Genomic DNA, 25,334 nt, shown 5'->3' with positions numbered 1-25,334 from the left:
TACAAAATTAGATGCATTTTCAAATGATTATCCATTACATGAAAGATTTCCCAACAAGCTGTTTTAGTTGAGCTTTGTTTGTTCTGAGGTGAGAAATTGGAGTATACCAACCTTTGTTAAAATAACAGAGTAAAGAAAAAGGAGGACTCCAAACCGATTCTTCCAAGTTGAATACTGATCCATAATTGCCTCTTTCAGCTCAGTTAGAGTTGCATATGTATGTTTTCTGAAAAATTATTTACATTCAAGATTTTAAAAACTTAGAATTCTAGAATATTAAATCCATGCTCAAAATAAATTCATCTCTGAAAATAAGGACTTCTATACAATAAGATTAGAGTATTGTGAACAAGCAAGATGTGATGGCTGTCACTGAATACCCGAAGTTTATGTTCACCAACTTATTACACGCTTCAAATGAAACTGAAATGTACTCAAAACATTAAACATCAAACCATAGTTTTCACCATGAATATGCTGTGAATCTCAAATTATTGCAGCTATAAAAACTCCAAGTTACAGGGGAAAACTCAAAACTGATGACAGAAAGCTGAGCAACAGAAGGAAGAATAACAAGCTACTTTGAATTAAACTGAAGATCTGAAAACAAGTGGTTAGAAATAGAAAGAAATAAGTCATTCCAGAGCATAAAGGATGCCATTTGCTATATAGCTTTTAATTTGAGCTATTTGTTGCTCACTCTAACTTTGGACTTAAATTCTTAATTTTAAATCATTAGTTTGGAAAAAAACATTCTTAATTTTTAATAAGAATAGTCAAAAAGAATTTAAAATGAAGCTACAATGTGATAAATGGTGTTACTAAAGAATGGATTAAGTTAAATGAGTGTGTTGTCAAACAAACTTGAAAATGATGCTCTTGAACACTCTGAAGTCTTACAAAAACATTTGCAAGGTTATAACTTCATATAGGTTATTATCTGTGTAAAAAAGACAGGCATATCCTTTTTGTAATTCCAAAAACTACCCCGAGGATCAATGCTGTCAGAGAAATCCCCTGATAACTTTGGGTGTTGAGCGATGATCCAAATTAACACAGAACGACCTGCCAATTCTGAGCAATACATCCCCAGCAGATTTTCAGTCTCACTAAACTAGGTAATGGGGCTTCACGTGCATGCGGGTGCAGTGTTAACACAAGACCTTGCTTTCCTACAACATCCAAATAAGTACAGGCAGGGGACCAGGAAAATGACCATCAGCTTTTGGAAAAGATAGCTTAATAATAGCCCAGATGCAAATAAATCCAAGACTGAAAAGGAAAGTTGTTGTGAACTGCTGACTGGCTTCACGGCACACAAATATTCCTAATTTTGTTTTCCTGGGGTATTCAATTTCAGCTGCAAAGTAAAGAATTGATCCAATAACTGGGTTGAGGATGAAACTAACAACCACTGCTTGCATATTAATTCTAGTCCATTCGTTACTGCCTTTGATTCAAACACAGGCAGCTGTGGCATTCCAGATTTCACTTGAAATGTTTCTGTAGGATGGACTGTGAATCGCCAAGTGCTCCAAACTACTGCAATTAGGCTCACTTGATTTATCATAGATGTCTTGTATGTTACATCTTGTTCCAAAACATTTTACAGAAAGCTGACAAACTTGAAACCCAGATTCACTCTGGGTAATGGTCCCATAAAGCAGTCAGGAAATAATCAGCCCAAGAGATAAGATGCAGAATTTTAAAAATTTTAAAAGCATGTATGTCCTTCATAAATGAAGAGTCTCAGCTGTTTTTTTTATGTTAATTTTCATATAGGTTGAAAATGTTAAACGTTAATGAATACAAACACATCCATATGGCTAAAAATGTAGCATGGCAAGGTTATATTGAAAACAATGCACCTGCACAGGTAAACATTATTAACTAAAAGCAGAGGCACAACTGAGTTTGTAATCTTGCAAGTTCCCTCAAATGATTTTTTTCTCTCCCTCCCTGAAAAATACGAAGTTTGAAATTAGTCCGGCAGACTTCGTGAAGCACCTCTATAATACACTGATGCAAAAGGTTTGGGAGCATCTCAAAAAATATTCAAAATATCTGAAACTGGACATGGCTAAATCATAAAATCCCTACTGTGCAAAAGGGGGCCATTCAGCCATTGAACCTGCATCGACAACATTCTCACCCAGGCTCTAACCCCGCAACCCCATGTATTTACTTTGCTAATCCCCTGACACTATGGCACAATTCAGCATAGCCAAAGCACCTAACCTGCACATCTTTGGACTAAATGGTAAATATTTTGCCCATTTAATCCCTCACTGATCAATTTTTTCTTACCCCAACACCCTGGCATTTGCAGATTAATTGTTCTGACCAGGAGAACAAACTGTGTTTTTCCTTCACCACTCTGCATGTCGCATTTCAGTGCTGAACGTTGGGAGGTGGTTTTTAAAACAAAACATAAATCAGCACATGCTGGAGATCAAAAATAACTGAAAGTGCAGGCATCATTCAACAACATCGGCTGCGCCTGTGGAAGCTCTCTCCCCACAGGTGCAGCCAGACCTTAAGACTGCTTCTTCCGTTTTCTATTTTTGTTAGAGTTATAAAAATGCATTTTCAACAACAGTTCCAAGTTCTGCTTAATGTATGTATTTTGTTATAATTGAGGTTTATAAGATATTTCAAGACTGTGTCTTAAGATAAAGCAAATGGAGTTCTGTGACTGGTTCAAGGTCTGTCTGACAATAAGCCTTGTTATAGCGTAAAGGGGGCTCTGATGGTTTTACTGGGAGAAAGGGGCAAAGTGTTTACACTTGGAGACAAGGTAGCAGCTGCTACACTAATAGTGGAAAGGCTAGGAGTTTACAAAATCCCAGAAAATCATCAAGAATGACAGGCTGTAAACAGTTGTGCTTAAATTGTCCATTTACTTCACAATAAGTCAGAATCTAAGAACCGTGCTATTCATGTTACCCTGAAGATGCGCTGAGAGGGAAAGAGATATTCCTGAAAACTTTCAAACAGAGGTAAGTCTGCCAAGATCCTGGAGAGGGAGACCAGCCATAGACAGGAAGATGCTGTGGTTCACCATACAGAGATATGAGTAAGAACTCATGCTCAGATCGGAAAGGCTAAATTCATAAGGAGTTAAAATGAGGCTGGAAGATTTGCTGAGTTTTAAGTGGAAGGAGAAAATCCACACAATGAAAAACTGTTCTGGGGTTACAAGTTTCCAGGTTGACAAAACAAAAGATCAAAGTGGAGTGTCAAGAAGCATTTTGACTGGTTCTGGGAGAACTGAATGTCTACTTAAAGGACAATGCAATGTATGAACTGCAAATTGTGTTTTGGTTATGCTGAAATAGAAAAGAAATGTTTTGTGGTTTAATGCATATGTTGCCTACTAAGATACTATTTAGTCACAAGACTTTTACTGTAACAAAATACTAAAGTCACTAAGACATGCAATCATGTTGAGGCATCCTTTCAGCTAATTAGAAATTCAAATTTATTTTTAAAAATCATTGGTCATCACAGAGATCGCAATAAGTTCAACATCGTCTCAAATCAAAATTTTAATGTGAATTCTGACCTAGTTATACAAAAATTAAATCAACTTTCAATTTATTTAAGATTCAAAAAAACTTCAAGATTCTGACCCAAATTTTCAAAGCAAATACAACATTTATGATAAATTAATTATATTTTAAATCTTTCCCATTATTTAACTTAATTTGCTTTTGCAAAAATTAAGGGCCATTAACCAGATTAAGGATTTGTTCAAATGTGGATGAATCAATGGCTAGCTTAGCCATATAGACAAGCAAAGTCCCAGATATAATTCACAGTCCATGCCAAGTTACCTGATCGCAACCTGGGTAGCAGCAGTCGTGCTAAGATTGGGTGCAGTGGCCTCAGATGGAAACAGTTAATACTGCAGATGGCTATACAGCGACACCAGCTGGAAGTTTATTTATGTGGACATATTAGCAGCATGGCAATACTTTGTGTCAAGAATCACACAAGGTTATTTGGGCAAGATATTAGAGGTCATCTCAGGCATAAGGTACCATATTCCAGCAAAGGAGCTAACACCGTAAGAGAGGACATTGATCAAGTTGTACATTAAAAAAAGTTTAACATGAGGCAACATAACAAACAGTAATCAATGCCCACTTAAGTTTCCTAGTAGCTATGAGTTACTTACTGAATCAGTGTATGAAATCTCTCAGAGCCAAGCTCCTCTGCAGCCAAGGCAGCTATACATAAAACCAGACACTTTTCAGCACCACAGACAGCAATAAAACAAACAAGATTATACATTGCAAAGCTCAGTTACAAAGCATTTAGTATTAAAGGTTAATTGATATAAGTGATCAGTTGTTCTTTAAGTTATTTCTTAATAAAAATGATAAATAAACATCTCCACAGGTAGCCTGGCATTTAAGATGTGGCACATGACTGAAGTTTCAAAAACTTCAGCCAAACTAATATTCTAACACAATCAACAGCTACAAAAAAAAGGACAATTAAATACTTTAACTTCCAATTATATTCTAATTCATTAGCATAAATCTATAGTCCCACACATTAATTATTGTGCAAAACAAGTACCTTCCTAATCCTAAATGAACACATAGGAAGGATATTTAAAATGTAATATTCTTGTGTTAATGTAATTTGCCCGTATTGTGTAGATTAAATTCAGTATCACTGAATTTAAATTCTGCATCACTTCTTACAAACAGGATAAATTCTACTAATCTTGAAACAGCAGTTAATTTCTCAGTAAATTATGCATTTAAATTTTCTGTTTAAATTTCAATGACCTATATATAGCCCATTTAACATAACCAAACCTCCCTAGGTGCTTCACAGGAGCGTTATGAAACAAAATATGACACCAAGCCACATTAGGAGATTTTAGCTCAGGTGACCAAAGGTTTGGTGAAAGAAGTGTACTGAAGGCCTCCTTTCTTCAGCTTCCACTTCACTGTATAATTTCCCTGACAACATATAATCTTGGGAGAATGGGTAAACCTTTAGGCCCTTGAGACTATATGTTGATATGCCACTTGAGAAGATCAAGGCTAGACTGATTTGATTGTGGCTTCAACTCCACTTTCTTGTCTAGCCTTCCTAAACCCATAGACTCTATTTATCCAGGAATCTAATTAACTCAGCTGACCCTGCCTCCACCACTCTCTGGGGAAGAGAATTCCACACACATGACTCAAACAAAAAATCTCATCTCTATCTTAATTGGGAGACTCCTTATTTTTAAACTAGGTCCCCGAGTTCAAGGGAAACATTGTCTCAGCATCCAAACTGTCAAATCCCCTCAGGATCAAATATATTTCAATAAAATTACCTTTTATTTTCCAAACTCCAATGGATAAGGTTCAGCCTGTTCAACCTTTCCTCATAAGACACTCAATTCTCTTTGCAATGAATTACAACATTCCATTTGCCTTCCTAATCACTTGCTGTACCTGCAATACCCAAATCATCCTACTTCAGAGTTCTGCAACGTTGCGATTGAAATAATATGCTGCTTTTCAATTCACATCAAAGTGGACAAGTTCATCTTTTCCCATGTTGTAATCAACCTGCCAAGTTTTTGCACACTCACTTAACCTATTTACATCCCTCTGCAAACTATGTTCTCTTCACAACTTACTCTTCTACCTGTCTTTCTGCCATCAGCAAATTTAGCAGCCATATATTTGGCCTTCATCCAGGTTATAGATCGTAAATAGTTGAAGCCCTAGCTTTGATTCCTATGGCACTCCACACATTAGATCTTACCAATCCAAAATTTACCATTCATGCCTACTCACTGCTTCCTGTTAGCTATCCAATCCTCTACCCGTAGCATGTTATCCCTGACACCATGAGCACCTTTGAAGTGGCACTTAGAATTACAGAATATCTGCAGTGCAGAAGAGGCCATTCAGCCCATCAATTTGCACCAATTCTCAGGCAGAGTGCACAGGCTCTCTCCCCCGTCCTCGCCCTGTAACTTCCTACACATCTTTGGAGCGTGGGAGGAAACCAGAGCACCAGGAGGAAACGCAGGCAGACACGGGGAGAATGTCTCCACATCGAGTCACCCAAGGCTAGAATTGAACCCAGGTCCCAGATGCTATGATGCAGCATTGCTAACCTCTGGGCCATCATGCTGCCCATTCTAGAATCCTTACGGTGCAGAAGAAAACATTTGGCCCATCAGGTCTGTACTGACTCTCTGACAGATAATCTACTGAAACCTACCCCTCTGCCCAATCCCTGAACCCCACACATTTACCATGGCTAATCCACATAACCTAGAAACCTTTGGACTGTGGGAGGAAACTGGAGCGGCCGGAAGAAACCCATGCAAAAACTGGGAGAACATGCAAATTCCACACAGACAACCAAAGCTGGAATCAAACCCAGGTCTCTGGTATTGTGCGGCGGCAGCAGTGCTAACTATTGTGCCACCACGTCACCTTTGTCAAATGCCTCTGGATATGGAAGTACACCACATCTATTGGTTTCCTTTTATACATGAAGCTTGTTATTCCCTCAAGAGGGAAATTAGTCAAACACAATTCCCCTTTTACTTAATCATATTGACTCTGCCTGATTGCACTAAGACTTTCTAAGTGCCTTGTTACAACCAACCTTGTTCGTAATAGATTCCAGTTTTTTCCCTATGACATGCTTTGGGTTAACTGGCCTGTAGTTTCCTCCTTTCACCAGAGGAATGAAAGTGAATCGAGGCGTTACAGTCACTATTTTCCAATCTGATGGGATCTTTCCAGATTCTAGAGAATTTTAGGAAATTAAAATTTATGCATATACTGTCTCAGCAGCCATTTCATCTTCACATCTAAAGAGAAGTCCATCAGATACCTGTGGACTTGTCAGTCTTCAGTTCTAAAATTGTTCTCAGTAAACTGTCTCTGATAATTGCAAATGTCATTATTTTTTCCCTCCCTTTCACCTCTGGATTTGCAACTATATTTGGAACATTAGTTGTGTCTTTACAGTAAAGACAGAAAAAATCTGTTCAATTCATCCTCTAGGCAGATTAAAATCACCTATGATCATTGTTGTACCTATCACACAAGCCTTTCTTTCCTGTATACCTTGGCATGCAGCGCTGCAGTACTGATATTGGTCCTATTAACTATTGACTTCTTAGCTTTTCTATTTCTTACTGGTATTACAGCTTGATCTTTAAAACTAAGATCAAATCTCTCAAATAGATTCTATAGCTAGTTTTCTGTTTTGCAGCCAGATTTGCATCAATATTGATTTTGTCCCAAATGAAAATACCTATTCAGAATACTCATACTGCTTTGGGTTGGGAGGATTGTTAGAATGAAGGGCTCATAGCGTTGGAAGTCAGTAATTAATGGCACCACCCTTCAGCAAGTGCACCTCAGTACAAAGCATTATGCTGAAGTCGGAACTGCCTCTTAAGAACGTCAAATAGAAATGGGCCATCCCGCCCTTTGAACTTGCTTTGTCCTTCAATTCGGTCAACACTGATCTTCTAGCCCACTTCCACTTTTCCATCTTATTTCCATATCCCTTGATTCCTTTAGCATTCCCCCAAATCTACCAATCTTTGCTCTAAACAATCTCAACAGCCGAGCTCCACACTCCTGTGGGATAAAGAATTCCAAAGATTCATTAACTTTTGAATAAACACATTTCTCATCTCAGTCTTAAATGGCTGACCCCTTATTCTGAAATTATGACCCCTTGATTCAGATTCTCCAGCCAGGAGACAACTTCCAGGTTCTACTTTGTCAATCCTTTTAAGATCTGCATAGTTCAATAATCATTACAGTCCCAGGACATGACTGCAGGTGTTCAGGGTAGTGCCCTTGGCCCAATGATCATCAGCTGCTTCATCAATGACCTTCCCTCCATCAATATCCTTAGGGCTACTACTGACTAGAAATTGAACTGGACCAGCTGTATAAAGAACAAAGATAATTACAGCACAGGAACAGGCCCTTCGGTCCTCCAAGCCTACACCGACTGTGCTGCCCAACTGAACTAAAACCCCTACCCTCCTGGGGATCATATCTCTCTATTCCCATCCTATTCATGTACTTGTCCAGAAACAAACTAAGCTCAGTACAGCATCGCCAGTCATAAAACTTTATTTAGTCTCGTTAGAGAGGACAAAGCAGTCTAAGGTGTCTTCCACTTGTATCTGCTTTCACTACTTCCTCTGGCAGTGGATTCCAGGCACCCACCACCCTCTGTAAAAAACTTGCTTCGTACATCTCCATTAAGCCTTGCTCCTCGCACCTTAAACTTATGCCCCTTAGTAATTGACTCTTCCACCCTGGGGAAAAAAAATTCTGATTATTCACACTATCCATACCCCCCATAATCTTGTAGATTTCAATCAGGGTGCCCCTCAATCTCCGTTGTTCCAGTGAGAACAAATCAAGTTTCTTCAACATTTCCTCATAGCTGATACCCTCCATACCAGGCAACATCCTGGTAAATCTTTTCTATATCTTCTCCAAAGCCTCCACATGCTTCTGGTAGCGTGGCGACCAGAATCGAACGCTATATTTGAACTGTGGGCTCACTAAAGTTCTATGAAGCTCCAACATGACTTGCCAATTTTTAAACTCAATGCCCCAGCTGATGAGGCAAGCATGCCGAATGCCTTCCTGACTACCTTCTTCAAGTACATTGCTACTTTCAGTGATCTGTGTACCTATACACCCAGATCCCTTTGCCCATCAATACTCTTAAGGGTTCTGCCATTTATTGTCCATTCCCTATTCGTATTAGACCTTCCAAAGTGCATTACCTCACATTTGTCTGGATTAAACTCCATCTGCCATCTCTCCAGCCAAGTCTTCAACTAATCTATATCCTGCTGTATCCTCTGACGGTCTTCATCACTCCACAAATCCACCAACCTCGCGTCAGCCACAAGCTTACTAATCAAGCCAGTTATGTTTGCCTCCAAATCATTTATGTATATTACAAACAGCAAAGGTGCCAGCACTGATCCCTGAGGGACTGTACTTGTCAATCCTCCATTCAGAAACACACCCTTCCACTGCTAACTTCTGGCTTCTATGATCGAGCCAGTTCTATATCCTACTTGCCAGCTCACTTCTAACCCCGTGCAACTTCACCTTCTGCAACAATCTGCCATCAGGGACCTTATCAAAGGCCTTAACGAAGTCCACGTAGACAACATCCACTGCCCTACCCTCATCAATGGCTACAAGAGTAGATCAGAGGTTGGGAATCCTGCAAAAGTAACTCTCATCCTGACTCTCCAAAGCTTGTTAGGACTGCACTTTACTGGATGGCAGAGGAAGAAGCTCCAACAGCAATCAAGAAGCTCCAACAACACCCAGGACAAAGTAGCCCATTGGATTGTCATTCCATTCTACAGCATCCACTCCCTCTCCACTATTGACACACAGCAGCAACAGTCTGCACCTTCATCAAGATGCACTGCAGCAACTCACCAAGGCTTCTTTGAGAGCACTTTTCAAATCCACGACCACTACTCCTTAGAAAGGCAAAGGACAGCATTGCTTGGGTGCACCAACACCTGCCAGTTCCCCTCCAAGTCGCACACCATTGTGACTTGGAATTATATTAGCGATCACTGGGTCAAATGGCCTCCCTTACAGCACTGTGGACGCACCAGTCAGGAGAGACAACCTCCTGCATCGACATCACATGGGCTGCAGCAGTTCAAGAAGGTGGCTCACCACCACCTTCTCAAGGGTAATTAGGGATGGGTAATGAACGCTGATCTAGCCAGCAATGCTCACACCTTGTGAAAGAATTAGATACCCTCTCAATCTTGCCACATTCTTAGACATGGTACATTTTCAGAAAATCAAAAACAAAGCCAGTCCGAATTGGTGCATCCTTAAGATAATGAGAACATGGTTCCTTCAGTTTCTTCCATTTATATGCCACTTTCAAAAAGGCGGTTATAGCAATAATTTATAGCCTTGCCAATATCACCCACATTTCAAAGAATAAATAAAATTAGCACTTGTGCCATCTTGATAATGAGTATAAGTTTCTTTTTTACACAGGGTAGTAGGAGCCTGGAATGCACTGCCAAGGGAGGTGGTTGAGGCACTACGTTAGTGACATTTAGGACTTATCTGTATTAGCACATGAACAGGCGGGGTATGAAGGGATACAGGTGGTTGGTCTAGATAGAACAACGTGATCGACACAGGCTTGGTGGGCCGTAGGGCTTGTTCCCGTGCTGTACTATTCTTCCTTCTTTACAACCTAGTTTAACAGTATTCTACATAGAAACAGGCACTACACTATCAACTTCCACGAAAAGAATATATTCTAGTACAATTCTTTCAACTAAGCCATATCATCTGCCCTCTTCTACATTGTAAAATGCATTTACACTTCTTCAAATTCTCTGACAGAAGGTTTCTATTAACAGTCTCAACATTTCTTAGAACTTTAAGTATCTCAACAAAATACAACCTTTGTGATGAGGCAGACTGATCAGCACATAAAGATTACACAGGACATACTTCTTCCAGCTTTTTTCATTTATAGCCAATAGAGTCTCCTCTGACAAAAATATCTAGGCAGTGGCATGCTTTTCAACTCAACCTGACAAACTGTTCCTTCTTCCTTATAATCCTCCTCCTGCTCAATCTTCATAGCTGCAAAATTTGATCATATATGGTCTTGAATAGGAGAAACAGAAAACTTGCAAAGAAAACCCATTTATATATGAACGCAGCACTTCTCCGTAAGTAAAATGAAAGCACCAGCACTTTCAGCTCCAACAATCAAGTCGTGGGACTTCAATTCTCGTGCTAACTGCACTGTAATACAACAGAATGCAGTTATGGTGGCATTCATCATGACATAGATCTAGTTGGACCACAAAAAGCAACATCTAGTCATCCCTCACTATCAAATACTCTAGTCACATCTTGAAATGCAAACATCTAGCTTCTATTCTCTACTGATAATATCGACTTACACTCCTCTCTTTTCCACCCTCACCTCAAATGTCCAACGATGGATTTCTGTCACTAAGCCTGAAACCATCTAATTTGCTGTCCCTACCACAACCTCCCTTCAGCAGGCCAATCACATAAAACTTCCTTTCTGCCTCTGCCCTGAATTGATATCCCTCTTCAGTTTCTGTCATCTTCACTCATGCCTTCTCAGAGCTCATCTTGGATGTATGTCCCAGCACGTCCCCTTTTGAACCTATTCCTATTACACTGCTAACTACCAAAATGTCCTTCCTGTCTCCCATGTTAGCTAATATTGCTAATGGTTCAATTTCCTCAGGCAAGGTCCTTGTCTCCTTCAATCTGCCATTATGCTTCTCTTAAAAAAAACTGACCTCCACCACCGCCCCCCCCCCCCAACACACACACACACATACAATCCTCAAGAACTCCCCCTCTAACCTTCCTCCTCATCGCTAATCTTCCTGTCCTCTACAACGTCTTTGAATATGCCGTTACTTCTCAAGTCCAGGCCCATGTTTCCAAACACTCCATGTTTGAATCCCTCCAATCAGGCTTCCTCCCAGTCATAGGCCCACATTTATATAGTAAACATTATAAAAGGCATACTACGTGACTGCAATGAAAGTAAGCTATCCCTCTTAACTTTTTTGACCTGCCTACATGCCTGATCATACTATCCTCTGCCATCATCATCCAGCTGGGTCTGCATTTATCTGGTACCATTCTTGTCTACATCATTATAACCAGTGAATCAGTTAGAACATAAGAAATAGGAGCAGGAGTAGGCCATCTAGCCCTTCGAGCCTGCCCCACCATTCAATAAGATCATGGCTGATCTGTCGTGGCTCAGTTCCACTTTCCCGCCCTCTCCCCATAACCCTTAATCCCCTCTCTTATCAAAAACCCATCAACCCGCTTCTTAAAAATATTTAGCGAGGTAGCCTCCACCACTTCAACGGGCAGAGAATTCCAGAGATTCACCACCCTTTGAGTGAAGAAGTTCCTCCTCAACTCCGTTCTAAACCGCTCCCCCCTTTATCTTGAGGCTGTGCCCCCTAGTCCTACTATCCTTTCTGAGCGGGAAGAGTCTCTCCACCTCTATCCTATCCATCCCATTCATCATCTTGTACGTCTCAATGAGATCTCCCCTCATTCTTCTAAACTCTAACGAGTACAAGCCTAATTTATTCAGCCTCTCCTCATAGCTCAACCCCCTCAACTCCGGTATCAGCCTAGTAAACCTCCTCTGCACTCCCTCCAAGGCCAAAGTATCCTTGCGCAAGTACAGCGCCCAAAACTGCACACAGTACTCTAGCTGCGGCCTCACCAATGCCCTATACAGCCGCAGCAAGACCTCCCTACTTTTATATTCAATCCCCCTCGCTATGAAGACCAGCATCCCATTCGCCTTCCTGACCACCTGCTGCACCTGCAGGCTGGGTTTTTGCGACTCATGCACAAGGACCCCGAGGTCCCTCTGCACCGTCGCCTGCTGTAGTTTTTCTCCACGTAAGTAATAATCCTTCCTACCATTATTCCTACCAAAGTGGACCACCTCACACTTGCCAACATTAAATTCCATTTGCCACTTCCTGGCCCATTCGCCCAGCCTATCTAGATCCTTCTGCAGACTCTCCACACCCTCCGCACAATTTGCCGTTCCACCAATCTTGGCGTCATCAGCAAATTTCGACACCCTACACTCGGTTCCCTCCTCCAGATCATCTATATAAATGGTAAATTGCTTTTCTCTTCCTGCTCCAGCACTGATACTGCTAGTAACCCACAAGGATCTATCCTCGGCTTCCTCCTATTTTTCATCAGCACCCTTAAACAACATATCCAAAAACGCAGTCAGTTTCTACACGTATGCTGACAACCCCTAGCTCTACTCCATCTCTGTACCTTAACTTTTCCACTGTCTCTAAATTGTGGAGGCTGCTTTACCGATATAGTATTTCTTCCAGTTAAATGTTGGGAAGACCGAAGCCATTGTCTTTAATCGCAGCTACGTGCTCCTACTTGTTCCCTAGTTAATGATTGCATTTCTACCTCAACATTTCATATGGCTTGACACTCTAACGTCAAAAGATTCTGTCCATACCTCAGATCATCTGTTGAAACACTTGTCCATGCAGTTGTTACCTCTAGACTTGACTATTTCAATGCATTCCTGGCTGGTCTCCCCTATCATATTCTCCCCATGCTTCAGGTCAGCCAAACCTCCACTGTCCATGTCCTAATTCACAGCAAGCATAGGTAGTGTGTGTTCTGGACTTGTTACCTTCACTGTCTCCTGGTCAAACAACACCTTAATTATAAAATACTCATCTTTGATTTCAAATCCTTCATTGACCTTGCACCTATTATTGTGACCTTCACAATCCGCCAAGATTCCTCTAATTCAGGTCCTTTGATCACCTGCAATTTTCATTTTTCCACCAGTGCAGCCATGTCTTCAGCTGTCCAGGGCTTAAGTTCTAGAATCTTCTCTCTAAACCTCTTCCTTCTCAAGATGCTCCTTAAAATCGACCTCTGATCAAATTTTTGATCATCTGCGCAATCATCATCTTGTGTGGCTCAGTGTCAAACTTTGCTTTAAAACACACCTTGTGGCTTTTAATGCTAAAGTGCATTATTAATTCAGACGATTACTGCATCACATCTGACTCAGTTCCCTTTCATACGAACTCTAAGAACTGTGGGTAACAATCAAGAACACACATTGACTACTGATACCAACTCTACCATTAGATCTGCTGGTCCACCCAAGATAGCCAACTCAACACAGATCAGGAGCTGAAGCTGAGACAAATGAGTCCTTTTATCAATTACAGTTTTACCATCAGAAGACAAAACTTTCATCAAACTACTCGGAATTTCAACATTCGTTCTGTAGCGAGTCCTTCACGTGTTATGCTTAAAAGGAGTCAATTTAAATAATTTTAAATAAATTGAAAGGGAAAAATATGCAGTAATAAAACAAAAAAGAAAATTCACAATAATCAATACCTGAAGGAAATATATCCTGCTACAGATACGTCCTACGCAAAATGAGTACTTTTTCTCCCATGTCTACATTTCCAACATCTGATATTTATCCATTTCATCTCTTCAGCAACTTCTACTTTCCTCACCCAAATGCATTATTGGCAGTGCATGTCAGGAAACAATGCATTGCCATGGTTACAGCAGGTGAATGTGGCCATAGTAGCTAAAGACAGACAACTGTCATCCTTATTTCACAAGGCAAGATGTGAAATGGAGAATAAAAATTTCCAAAACCATCAAAATTGTACTACTCTACAAAAGTGAGCAACTGAAATGTGAAATCCACTGCATACTGCACAAATGAATAGATAAACCTCATACTTCCTTGTTTTATAATACACTTGCCAGAGGAACACTCTAGCAAAGTCTCTTGCAAACAACTACTAGATGCAGCACAAAAATTCACACTATCCTAAAGGGAAGCCAGACCTAACAATAACTTTGTAATTACATATGACATTGATGCATGGATTCCACCCGCTGTTTGTAAACCAAGTAAGTGATCTTGTAAGCTTTTGGTATGCTTCTGAATCAGTCCATGCTTAAAAACTAAGACCATTTTCCTCACATCAGCAGATTTTCCTAACAGTGCAAAAATCATTGCATAATTCCAGACACACCGGCCTACATTTCACAAGATTCTACACTTAAATGACGAACATTAAAGCAAAAATATTGCTCTGCAAAATGTGGATCCATCATATTTTCTATAGAACATTTACATTTGAAAGATTAAATGTTTCCATTCTGCAAATCACAAATACAGAACAGTCCTATTACTTTTAGTATTTGAAAAGACATGCAGATTGCATACATTAGGCAAGCAAAATTGCTTCTTTTTAGAAAGGAATGAAATATTCACCATCATATATTATTATTTATCCAAAAAGGTGATTTCTTACAGAGCTGTTCCTCTTCAGTCCCCTGACTGGACTCTGGCTGATTTTCAGAAATACTGGCATGTTCCTCTGCTGATTTTTCTTTAGCCAACATTACCAAACAGAAGGGAGTAGCGTTGTTTAATCTAGCAGTTTCTAGAATTTCACTCAGAGTGAGGCAGAAAAGATTCTTATGTTCTTCATCTAAAATGAATAGAAATTTAAAAAGTTGTTTTTGACAGGTATAATCAGTCAGTTAATCATGAAAACGGTAACAATAAGAGGCATTTCCATACATTGGCAATTTGACCATTTCCTGTTAATTTAGAGATATGAAGGGAGCAGAGAGTGTGGCGGAATTAAACATGATCCAAGTTGACAGCCTAGGCATAGCATTACTACCTTCAACTCGGTAGATCTCTTCAAAGACTATATTTATATATATGTTTTTAATTTGGAAGGACATTGCATTATTTGGGCACTTGGAAGTTGATCTGGATTTTATTTTTCACAAGATGCAAGTTCACCATGGACTGTCAATAATTAGGAAATTACATGACTTCAGCTAAGTGATCACTATGGTTCTTAAGGGAGAAGAGCCGCATGCTTGTGTGCAATGAAATTACTTTAGTTGATCCCCAAGCCTGAACCAACTATGCTGCCCATCTGAACTAAAATCCCCTACCCTCTGGGGACTGTATCCCTCTTTGCCCATTCTATTCATGCATTTGACAAGATGGCCCTTAAAACTCACTCTTGTATCTGCTTCCACCACCTCCCCCAGCAACAAGTTTAAATCACAGATCTCCTAATTTAAGCTCAGCACACAAATTAGCAATTAACTTATTTTCTGTGCCACATAGAACATTACAGCGCAGTACAGGCCCTTTGGCCCTCGATGTTGCGCCGACCAGTGGAACCAATTTAATGACCCTCTAACCTAAACTATTCCAATGTTATCCATGTGCCTATCCACTGACCATTTGAATGCCCTTAAAGTTGGCAAGTCCACAACTGCTGCAGGCAGGGCATTCCACGACCTTACTACCCGCTGAGTAAAGAGCCTACCTCTGACATCCGTCCTATAATTACCACCCCTTAATTTAAAGCTATGTCCCCTTGTGTTAGCCATCACCATCCGAGGTAAAAGGCTCTCACTGTCCACCCTATCCAATCCTTTGATCATCTTGTATGCCTCAATCAGGTCACCTCGTAACCTTCTTCTCTCCAATGAAAATAACCTCAAGTCCCTCAGCCTTTCCTCATAAGACCTTCCCACCATACCAGGCAACATCTTGGTAAACCTCCTCTGCACCCTTTCCAATGCCTCCACATCTTTCTTATAATGCGGCGACCAGAACTGTACGCAATACGCCAAGTGCGGCCGCACCAGAGTTTTGTACAGTTGTAACATGACCTCACGGCTCCGAAATTCAATCCCTCTACCAATAAAAGCTAACACACTGTATGCCTTCTTAACGGCCTTATCAACCTGGGTGCCAACTTTCAGGGAGCTATGCACATGTACCCCGAGATCTCTCTGCTCATCAACACTACTAAGAGTCCTTCCATTCAGAGAATTTAAAGCACTCGTCTTGAAAAATCCTGCAACATAAAAACATAAGAACATAAGAAATAGGAGCAGGAGTAGGCCATCTAGCCCTTCGAGCCTGCCCCGCCATTCAATAAGATCATGGCTGATCTGTCGTGGCTCAGTTCCACTTTCCCGCCCTCTCCCCATAACCCTTAATCCCTTCTCTTATCAAAAACCCATCAACCCGCTTCTTAAAAATATTTAGCGAGGCAGCCTCCACCACTTCAACGGGCAGAGAATTCCAGAGATTCACCACCCTTTGAGTGAAGAAGTTCCTCCTCAACTCCGTTCTAAACCGCCTCCCCTTTATCTTGAGGCTGTGCCCCCTAGTCCTACTGTCTTTTTTGAGCGGGAAGAGTCTCTCCACCTCTATCCTATCCATCCCATTCATCATCTTATACGTCTCAATGAGATCTCCCCTCATTCTTCTAAACTCTAACGAGTACAAGCCTAGTTTATTCAGCCTCTCCTCATAGCTCAATCCCCTCAACTCCGGTATCAGCCTAGTAAACCTCCTCTGCACTCCCTCCAGGGCCAAAATATCCTTGCGCAGGTGCGGCGCCCAAAACTGCACACAGTACTCCAGCTGCGGCCTCACCAATGCCCTATACAGCTGCAGCAAGACCTCCCTACTTTTATATTCAATCCCCCTCGCTATGAAGGCCAGCATCCCATTCGCCTTCCTGACCACCTGCTGCACCTGCAAGCTGGGTTTTTGCGATTCATGCACAAGGACCCCGAGGTCCCTCTGCACCGTCGCCTGCTGCAGTTTTTCGCCACGTAAGTAATAGTCCTTCCTACCATTCTTCCTACCAAAGTGGACCACCTCACACTTGCCAACATTAAATTCCATTTGCCATTTCCTGGCCCATTCGCCCAGCCTATCTAGATCCTTCTGCAGACTCTCCACACCCTCCGCACAATTTGCCGTTCCCCCAATCTTGGTGTCATCAGCAAATTTCGACACCCTGCACTCGGTTCCCTCCTCCAGATCATCTATATAAATGGTAAATAGCTGAGGCCCCAGCACCGACCCCTGGGGCACCCCACTAGTCACCATCCGCCAATCCGAATAGCACCCATTGACCCCCACTCTCTGCCTCCTATTTGACAACCAATCCTCTATCCACGCTAACACCCTACCCCCAACTCCATGTCCCCTGACCTTCTGCAATAACCTCTTGTGAGGTACCTTGTCAAACGCCTTCTGAAAATCCAGAAAGACCACATCCACCGGCTCTCCTCTATCCACTGCCCTAGACACATCCTCATAGAACACATCCAGAATGATAATACTTCTTAGCAGTTTGCTCACTCTAGGTTCATGCATAAGCTCACGCTGCAACAACACCTAACACGATTAAAGAAACCTCCCCTGGAGCCACCATACTCACTTTGCATTTGAAATGTCTGCTGCAAATCAATCAGATTCTGAAACTATTCCCTACAAATGCTGACGGTGACAAGCAACTAACTATCAAAAGTCTCGGGAGCAATGCCAAAGCAGTTCATGAAAGTGCAAGGGCACTAGCAATGCAATAGCTTACTTAGGGCAGCAACCTTTATCATTACCTATCTGACAAAACCTAACTTGCTTGAAAGAAAATTCCAGAAAAGGAGCAAATTCAAATATGGAATCTTGAAACTAAAACAAATTGGACAGATTGTATTTTATAACTCAATCTTGAAATGTGGCACTGCTGGAAAGCTGGCATTTAGTACTCAGCCTTAATTGCTGATCGTAGCCACAATGAGCCTTCCTGTTTAACACAGTGCAGTGGCTCATAGGGCCATTTCAGGGAGCAGTGAAAAGTTAACAATTTTGGTGTGAGACTGCAGTTACATACAGACAGGATGGGAAATGCTACAGGATTCTTTCTTTATAAGTCATCTGTGAACCAGCTGGGCTGATATTTTACGATTGCTTTTAATCACTTTTGTGTCAGCCACGGCTCATCCTAGCACACTTACCTCTGAATCACAAGGTTCAGGTTCTTTGCCTAGGCTGGAACACAAAAATCAAAGATCATGCTCAAGTGCAATGCCAAGGAAGCACTGCACTGTTGAAGGTACCATCTTTCAGATGCGACATTAAATCAAGATTCAATTTGCCTACTCAGGTGGATGTGAAAGATCCCATGACGCTCTATGTCAAAGAAGGGGAGGGGAGTAATCCCTGGCATCTTGGCAAACATTTATCCCACAATCAACATCACAGATTATCTGGGCATTGTCACATTGCTGTTTGCGGGAGCTTGCTGTCAAATCTGCTGCTATGTGCCCTACATTACAACAGCTACTATACTTCAAAAATAGAGTACTTCACTAGCTGTAATGTGCTTGGGGATAACTGCTATATGTAAAAAGCACAATATAAATGCAAGTCCTTTTTCAATTTCTGAATTTTTAAAATATTTGATATAAAAAATATAATTCACAAAACTGCCACATTGTGATTCAAACCATAAAGATTTGAAATGTGAAACAGAATGTAACAAGGCTCTTAGCTAACTAGGTAGATCAATGTGAAACTGCTGGCTTAATATACACTTAAAGCTCAATGTGATTTAAGCAATTGGCCATGCCACTTACAACTCAAGTAAATGCATCAAAATCTATCTTTCACACATTTCAACAGTGCAGACTTTGGGTGAATTGGTGGAGTAAGTTACTATACCTGTACAGTCTCGCCAATTTGGTTTGTCAGATTTAAACAGGAAATTCTTTAGAAGATAGGCCTGTAAAAAGTAAACAAAATAAATCAAAAATTAGTGCAGAGTTGAAAACACAATGAATGATATAATACACACCTTCATTTAACTGATTTTTTTTTCTCTCTTCGTATTCAGTCCATCTCTTCCTTAAATCTGCCAAAGTCATAAACAACATCTTATATGACTGTGACAAAGGTAAATTTTCCCATCTTGTCCTTTTTAACTTGTCACAATTGATCATACCATCTTTTTCTAACACCTCTGTGGTCCAGCTGAGTGAGACAGCTCTTATCTGGTTCCATTCTTATCTAATCATATAGAGAATCAAGATCAATGGCTTCTCTTCTTCCTCCCACAACATTCCCTCTGGTGTCCCTCAAGGATGTATTCTTGGCCTCTTCCTATTTTGTACCTGCATATGGCTGTTTGATAACAATATCCAAAAATCACAGGGTTAGTTTCCACATGTATATTGACCGTGCCCATCTCACCACAACCTCCACCACTTTTGTTAAATTATCAGACTGTTTATCCAACATTCAGTATTGAATGAACAGATATATTTCCACCAACACTGGGAAGACTGAAGCCTTTGCTTTTGGTCCCCGCTCCAAACTCCAATTGTAGCTACAGACTCTATTCTTTTCCCTGCCAACAATCTAAGGTTCACCCAGTTTGTTCACAACATCGGGGTTACATCTGATGCCAATTCAAGTGTTTAGCCTTATATCCTCGCCATCAGAAAAGACTGAATTATTCTGTAATTCTGGCATCTTGAGTGATTTTGACTTTAATCGCTCCACCATTGATGAATGCACCTTCAATTGTCTAGGCCTCTGGAATAACGCCCAAAACCTTTCTGCCTCTACATTGCCTTCCTCCTTTAAGATACTCCTTGCAATTTATCTCTTTGACCAAGCATTTGGTCATCCAACCTAATATCTTATGAGGCTCAGCGTCAGAAATTATTTTATAATTCTCCTGTAAACCACCTTGGGATGCTTTATTAGGTGTAATGTGCTATATATAAATTGATCAACAGTCTTCAATCTGCAAAGCAAGAATGAAGCGAAGAAAAATAAGGTTACATTAATAATAATTAGTAATAACATACCATTTTAATATTGGATGAGTAGAAACTTAGCAATGAGTTGGACGAAAGATCAAACCAAATCTGAATAAATCACTTGAGAAAGCAATATTGTTTAAAATTGGGGATGGGAGGAATATTTCTTAAAAAAATCCTTTCACTTCTTAGCCTTTCACCTAACAACAAGCATCAGGTGAAGCCCAAGATCAGGTGCAATGCTCTTCTTGTCAGCTTGGATGATAAATGCCTCTCTTATAGAGTCATAGAGTCCTGCAGTGCAGGTCGTCATTCGGCCCATCGAGTCTGCACCAACCACAATCCCACCCAGGCCCTGTCCCCATAACCCCATACATTCCCCCTGACACTAAGGGGCGATTTGGCATGGCTGATTTACATAACCTGCACATTTTTGGATGTGGGAGGAAACTGGAGCACCCGGAGGAAACCCATACAGTCACGGGGAGAATGTGCAAACTCCACACAGACAGTGGCCTAAGCTGGGAATTGAACCCAACTCCCCGGTGCTGAGGTAGCAGTGCTAATTACTGTGCCACAACTTGTGGGGACAATGAATTGGATTCAATTTGAATTGGTTTTTAGAGCAAGGAGATGGATTTGGGCTTGCCTGGTCCAGTCTATGCATTGGCTTTGTAACTTTAAGAATGGAGTAAAATTAAAAGTTTTAAAGAACACCTAAAATGGTTTAAATAAAAGTACTGCAGTTGCTGGAGATCTGAAGGAGGATCAGTTCTTTAAAAGGGTCATTTCTGAAATGTTAACTGTCCACAGATACTGCCAGACCTGCTAAGTTTATCCAGTGTTTTCTGTTTTTATTAGCCAAAAAGGCTTGCTGTTCTGCCTTGAAATACTAGCTAACCTATGTACTTATCAGCAAATTCATCTCCAGCAAAACAATGAACAGATCAATGAGCCACTCCAGCCACTGTACCTGAACAGGTGCAATTACTGCACAGGGGCCCCCTTCAAACTGTTCCAAGGCCGTAGATTCTGACTGACTTAAAACAAATCCTGTAAAAGAAATTTGAAAGGTTTTATAAAAATACGGAACGGAGACAACAATCCACAATATCTTGTTGTCTAGACCTCTGGAATACCCCCCAAAACCTTTCTATCTTTATTAGCAGCCATATGTGGGGAACACTCCTGTTTGATTCTGGGCCAGTTTTCAGATTGCTGACCTCAATCACAACAATAGTTGGGAAGGTCCGAGTCCTTCATTTCATTTTGAAAATGCAAGTATGTAAGTGTCACATTACAGACTGGACACAGCTGCAATGATTCCCACAGTTAAACAAGCTGACAACTCTCACTATTAAGGAATACACATCTACATGTGACTCCAGATCCACAGCAATGTAGTTGACTCTTAACTGCCCTCTGAAATAGCTGGGGCTCAGACACCCACCATGTAATGGAACCGCTACCACCTCCCTGTCCTCTTGCTGCTGAGCCCCTTTCAGGCTCTGGATTGGATTATCAGGAATCCAATAAATTCCTGATTTACCTGATTTATTGTTTACATGCAGGTTAACTAAAGAAAGCTATGATGAATTTCTTAAGGGAAGAGTGTTTAACTAACTTGGGAGTTTTTTGAAGGTGCAACAGAAGGGGTTTGTGAAGGCAATACTGTCGATGCGTGTACATGGACTTCCAAAAGACATCTGATGCAGTGTTGCACAAGACTTGTGAGCAAAGTCATAGCTCACAGAATAAAAGCAACATGAATATGAAAGGGACTGAGTGGTTAACCACTTGTTTCCTATCAAAGTGTATTAGGTCAGAGGAAGGATTATAGTGTTGGGATCTTTCCTCTTCCCGATAGTATGACCCAGAACTTGGTGCATAGGCCACAATTTTAAAATGTACAAATGATTTAGAATTTGGAAGAATTGAGAACAGTGAGGAAGATATTGTAGAACTTCAAAAAGACATGGCCAAGTTGATGGAATGGGCAGGCAGGTGGCAGATGAAGCTCAATGTGGAGAAATGTGAAGTGATTTATTGTGATAAGATAGGACAGACCTGGAGAAACACTATAAACTAAAGGGCAACAATTCTAAAGGTGATGCAGGTGCAGAGGGACTTGGGCAGCACGGTTTCGTTAAGGGGAAGTCGTGTCTGACAAATTTATTGGAGTTCTATGAGGATGTGTCTAGGGCGGTGGGTAGAGGAGAGCTGGTGGATGTGGTCTTTCTTGATTTTCAGAAGGCGTTTGACAAGGTACCTCACAAGAGATTATTGCAGAAGGTAAGGGAGCATGGAGTTGGGGGTAGGGTGTTAGCGTGGATAGAGGATTGGTTGTCAAATAGGAGACAGAGAGTGGGGGTTAATGGGTGCTATTTGGAATGGCGGTTGGTGACTAGTGGAGTGCCCCAGGGGTCGGTGCTGGGGCCTCAGCTATTTACCATTTATATAGATGATCTGGAGGAGGGAACCGAGTGTATGGTGTTGAAATTTGCTGATGACACCAAGATTGGTGGAACGGCAAATTGCGCGGAGGGTGTGGAGAGTCTGCAGAAGGATCTAGATAGGCTGGGCGAATGGGCCAGGAAATGGCAAATGGAATTTAATGTTGGCAAGTGCGAGGTGGTCCACTTTGGTAAGAATAATGGTAGGAAGGACTATTACTTACGGGGCGAAAAACCGCAGCAGGCGACGGTGCAGAGGGACCTCAGGGTCCTTGTGCATGAGTCGCAAAAACTCAGCCTGCAGGTGCAGCAGGTGGTCAAGAAGGCTAATGGGATGCTGGCCTTCATAGCGAGGGGGATTGAATATACAAGTAGGGAGGTCTTGCTGCAGCTGTATAGGGCATTGGTGAGGCCGCAGCTGGAGTACTGTGTGCAGTTTTGGTCGCCTCACTCACGCAAGGATATTTTGGCCTTGGAGGGAGTGCAGAGGAGATTTACTAGGCTGATTCCGGAGTTGAGGGGGATGAGCTATCAGGAGAGGCTGAATAAACTAGGCTTGTACTCGTTAGAGTTTAGAAAAATGAGGGGAGATCTCATTGAGACGTATAAGATGATGAATGGGATGGATAGGATAGAGGTGGAGAGACTCTTCCTGCTTAGAAAGGATAGTAGGACTAGGGGGCGTAGCCTCAAGATAAAGGGGGGGGGGTGGTTTAGAACGGAGTTGAGGAGGAACTTCTTCACCCAAAGGGTGGTGAATCTCTGGAATTCTCTGCCCATTGAGGTGGTGGAGGCTGCCTCGCTAAATATTTTTAAGACGCGGGTTGATGGGTCTTTGATAAGCGAGGGGATTAAGGGTTATGGGGAGAGGGCGGGAATGTGGAACTGAGACACGACAGATCAGCCATGATCTTATTGAATGGCGGGGCAGGCTCGAAGGGCTGGATGGCCTACTCCTGCTCCTATTTCTTATGTTCTTATAACTGCAAAAATCATTGAAGCTGGCAGGACAGGTTGAAAGAGCAATCAATAAAGCAAATAATATCCTAGGCTATATTAATCAGGACATAAGAGTACAAAAGCAAGGAGTTTACGTGGAAGGTATAGAAGATACTAGTTCAGCCTCAACTGGAGTATTGCATTTTTTTAAATATATTTGTTCACAGAATGTGGATGGAATTAGCAACACCAAAATTTATTGTTCATTCCCAACTGCCCTTGAACTGAGTGGCTTGCTATTTTACAGGGCGTTTAAGAATCATCTGCATTGCTGTGGATATAGAGTCACATGTGGACCAGACTAGGTAAGAACAGCAGATTTCCTTCCCTAAAAGGGATATTAATGAACCAGATGGGTTCTTAGGACAATCAACGACAATTTCATGATCACCATTAGGATCAGCTTTCAATTCTGGACTTATGGATTGAATTTAAACTCCACCAGTTGTAGTGGTAGGATTTGAACCAGTGTCCCCTGATTTCAAGTTGAATAACATGACCTGGTCCAATTCTGGGTGCCATATTTTAGGTAAGATATCAAGGCATCGGAGGGAGCAGAAAAGATTCACAAGAATGGTTTCATGGATTGCAAACCCATAGCCTACTAACACAGAGGCAGTGGATGATGTTGTCCAGTAAAGGGATTTTTAAAGATGGGTTGGAGCCGGCAGGGAGGCACCTGAAAGTCTAGAGAAAAAATGAAACACGATCAGAATGATGTGCCATTCGAGCCGGGGCAGGGCTGAGCCCGGGGCGGGTGGGGTACACTGGGGCAGGACGGGGGTGGGACAGGTCCGGGGTGGGGCCGCTACCTTGGGTCCATCTGCGGAAGACGGAGTCGGACAGTGCGCCGTTCGGGCGTTTCCCCCACACCAGCTCCGCTAGCTCGATGTTATACATGTCCCGGCCGAAGCTGCTACTCAGACACACGCCGTGTAAAAGAGCCGCCGCCCCGTCCTCTCGCTGCCCTGAGTCCCCTTCAGGCTCCGGCCACCACCGCCGCCGCCGACATCACAGAGCCGGGACACATCCGGGTACCTCTCCCCATAGAACCGGAAATACCAGCCACACGCATGCGCCCAGGTAGTCCAATGAGCGGCAGGGTTAAAGGGCAGTAGCTGCTGGCCGTGTTCGATTGTGGTGTGTGTGTGTGTGCTGCAATGGATAAACACTGTTTGTATACTGCATGGGGATCAGTGTATGTTGTAATGGCCAAACATTGTCTGCTTGTTGTGTGTGTGTGTGCGCGCGCCTGCTGCAATGGCTAAACACTGTCTGCCTGCGGCATGGGGATCAGGATATATGTGCCGCAATGGCCAGACACTATATGCTGCATGGGGATCAGCTTATGCTGCAGTAGTCAAAAACTGTCTGTGTGCTGCATGGGGATCTGTGTATGTTGCAATAACCAAACGGGGTGTGTGCATGAATGACCAAACACTGTCGGTATGCTGCGTGAAGATGTATGTGCGTACTGGAATGGCCAAAAACACCATCTGTGTGCTGCACGGGGATGTGTGCGTGTTGGAATGGCCAAATGCTTTCATGGGTGTATAAGGAGTATAGTAACGGGCTGAGAACGCAG

At 41.9% G+C, this 25,334-nt stretch overlaps 1 protein-coding gene across 5 annotated transcripts in view; it reads right to left on the bottom strand.

Annotated features, from left to right (window-relative positions):
* The window catches only part of mindy3 (MINDY lysine 48 deubiquitinase 3), a 147,765-nt gene extending 122,977 nt beyond the window's left edge, over positions 1 to 24,788 (bottom strand). Inside the window, exons 1-6 of one of the 5 annotated variants that reach the window (XM_080210435.1) lie at positions 24,562 to 24,788; positions 21,271 to 21,350; positions 19,195 to 19,255; positions 14,948 to 15,127; positions 4,181 to 4,232; positions 112 to 226 (exon numbers count right to left, since the gene is read on the bottom strand). In XM_080210435.1, the coding sequence (XP_080066561.1) occupies positions 112 to 226; positions 4,181 to 4,232; positions 14,948 to 15,127; positions 19,195 to 19,255; positions 21,271 to 21,350; positions 24,562 to 24,649 (576 nt within the window). In that variant the 5' untranslated portion in view covers positions 24,650 to 24,788. Of the gene's footprint in view, positions 1 to 111; positions 227 to 4,180; positions 4,233 to 14,907; positions 15,128 to 19,194; positions 19,256 to 21,270; positions 21,351 to 24,561 lie in introns of those variants that run through there. The other 4 variants (XM_080210442.1, XM_080210450.1, XM_080210461.1 and 1 more) reach the window with 4 other exon arrangements.
* Positions 24,789 to 25,334: the final 546 nt, after the last annotated feature.

This window comes from Carcharhinus amblyrhynchos, chromosome 2 (genome assembly GCF_965287045.1).
Source record: "Carcharhinus amblyrhynchos chromosome 2, sCarAmb.v2.hapA, whole genome shotgun sequence".
In the NCBI taxonomy this organism is placed as follows: domain Eukaryota; kingdom Metazoa; phylum Chordata; class Chondrichthyes; order Carcharhiniformes; family Carcharhinidae; genus Carcharhinus; species Carcharhinus amblyrhynchos.
This window is presented reverse-complemented; position numbering and strand designations above follow the sequence as displayed.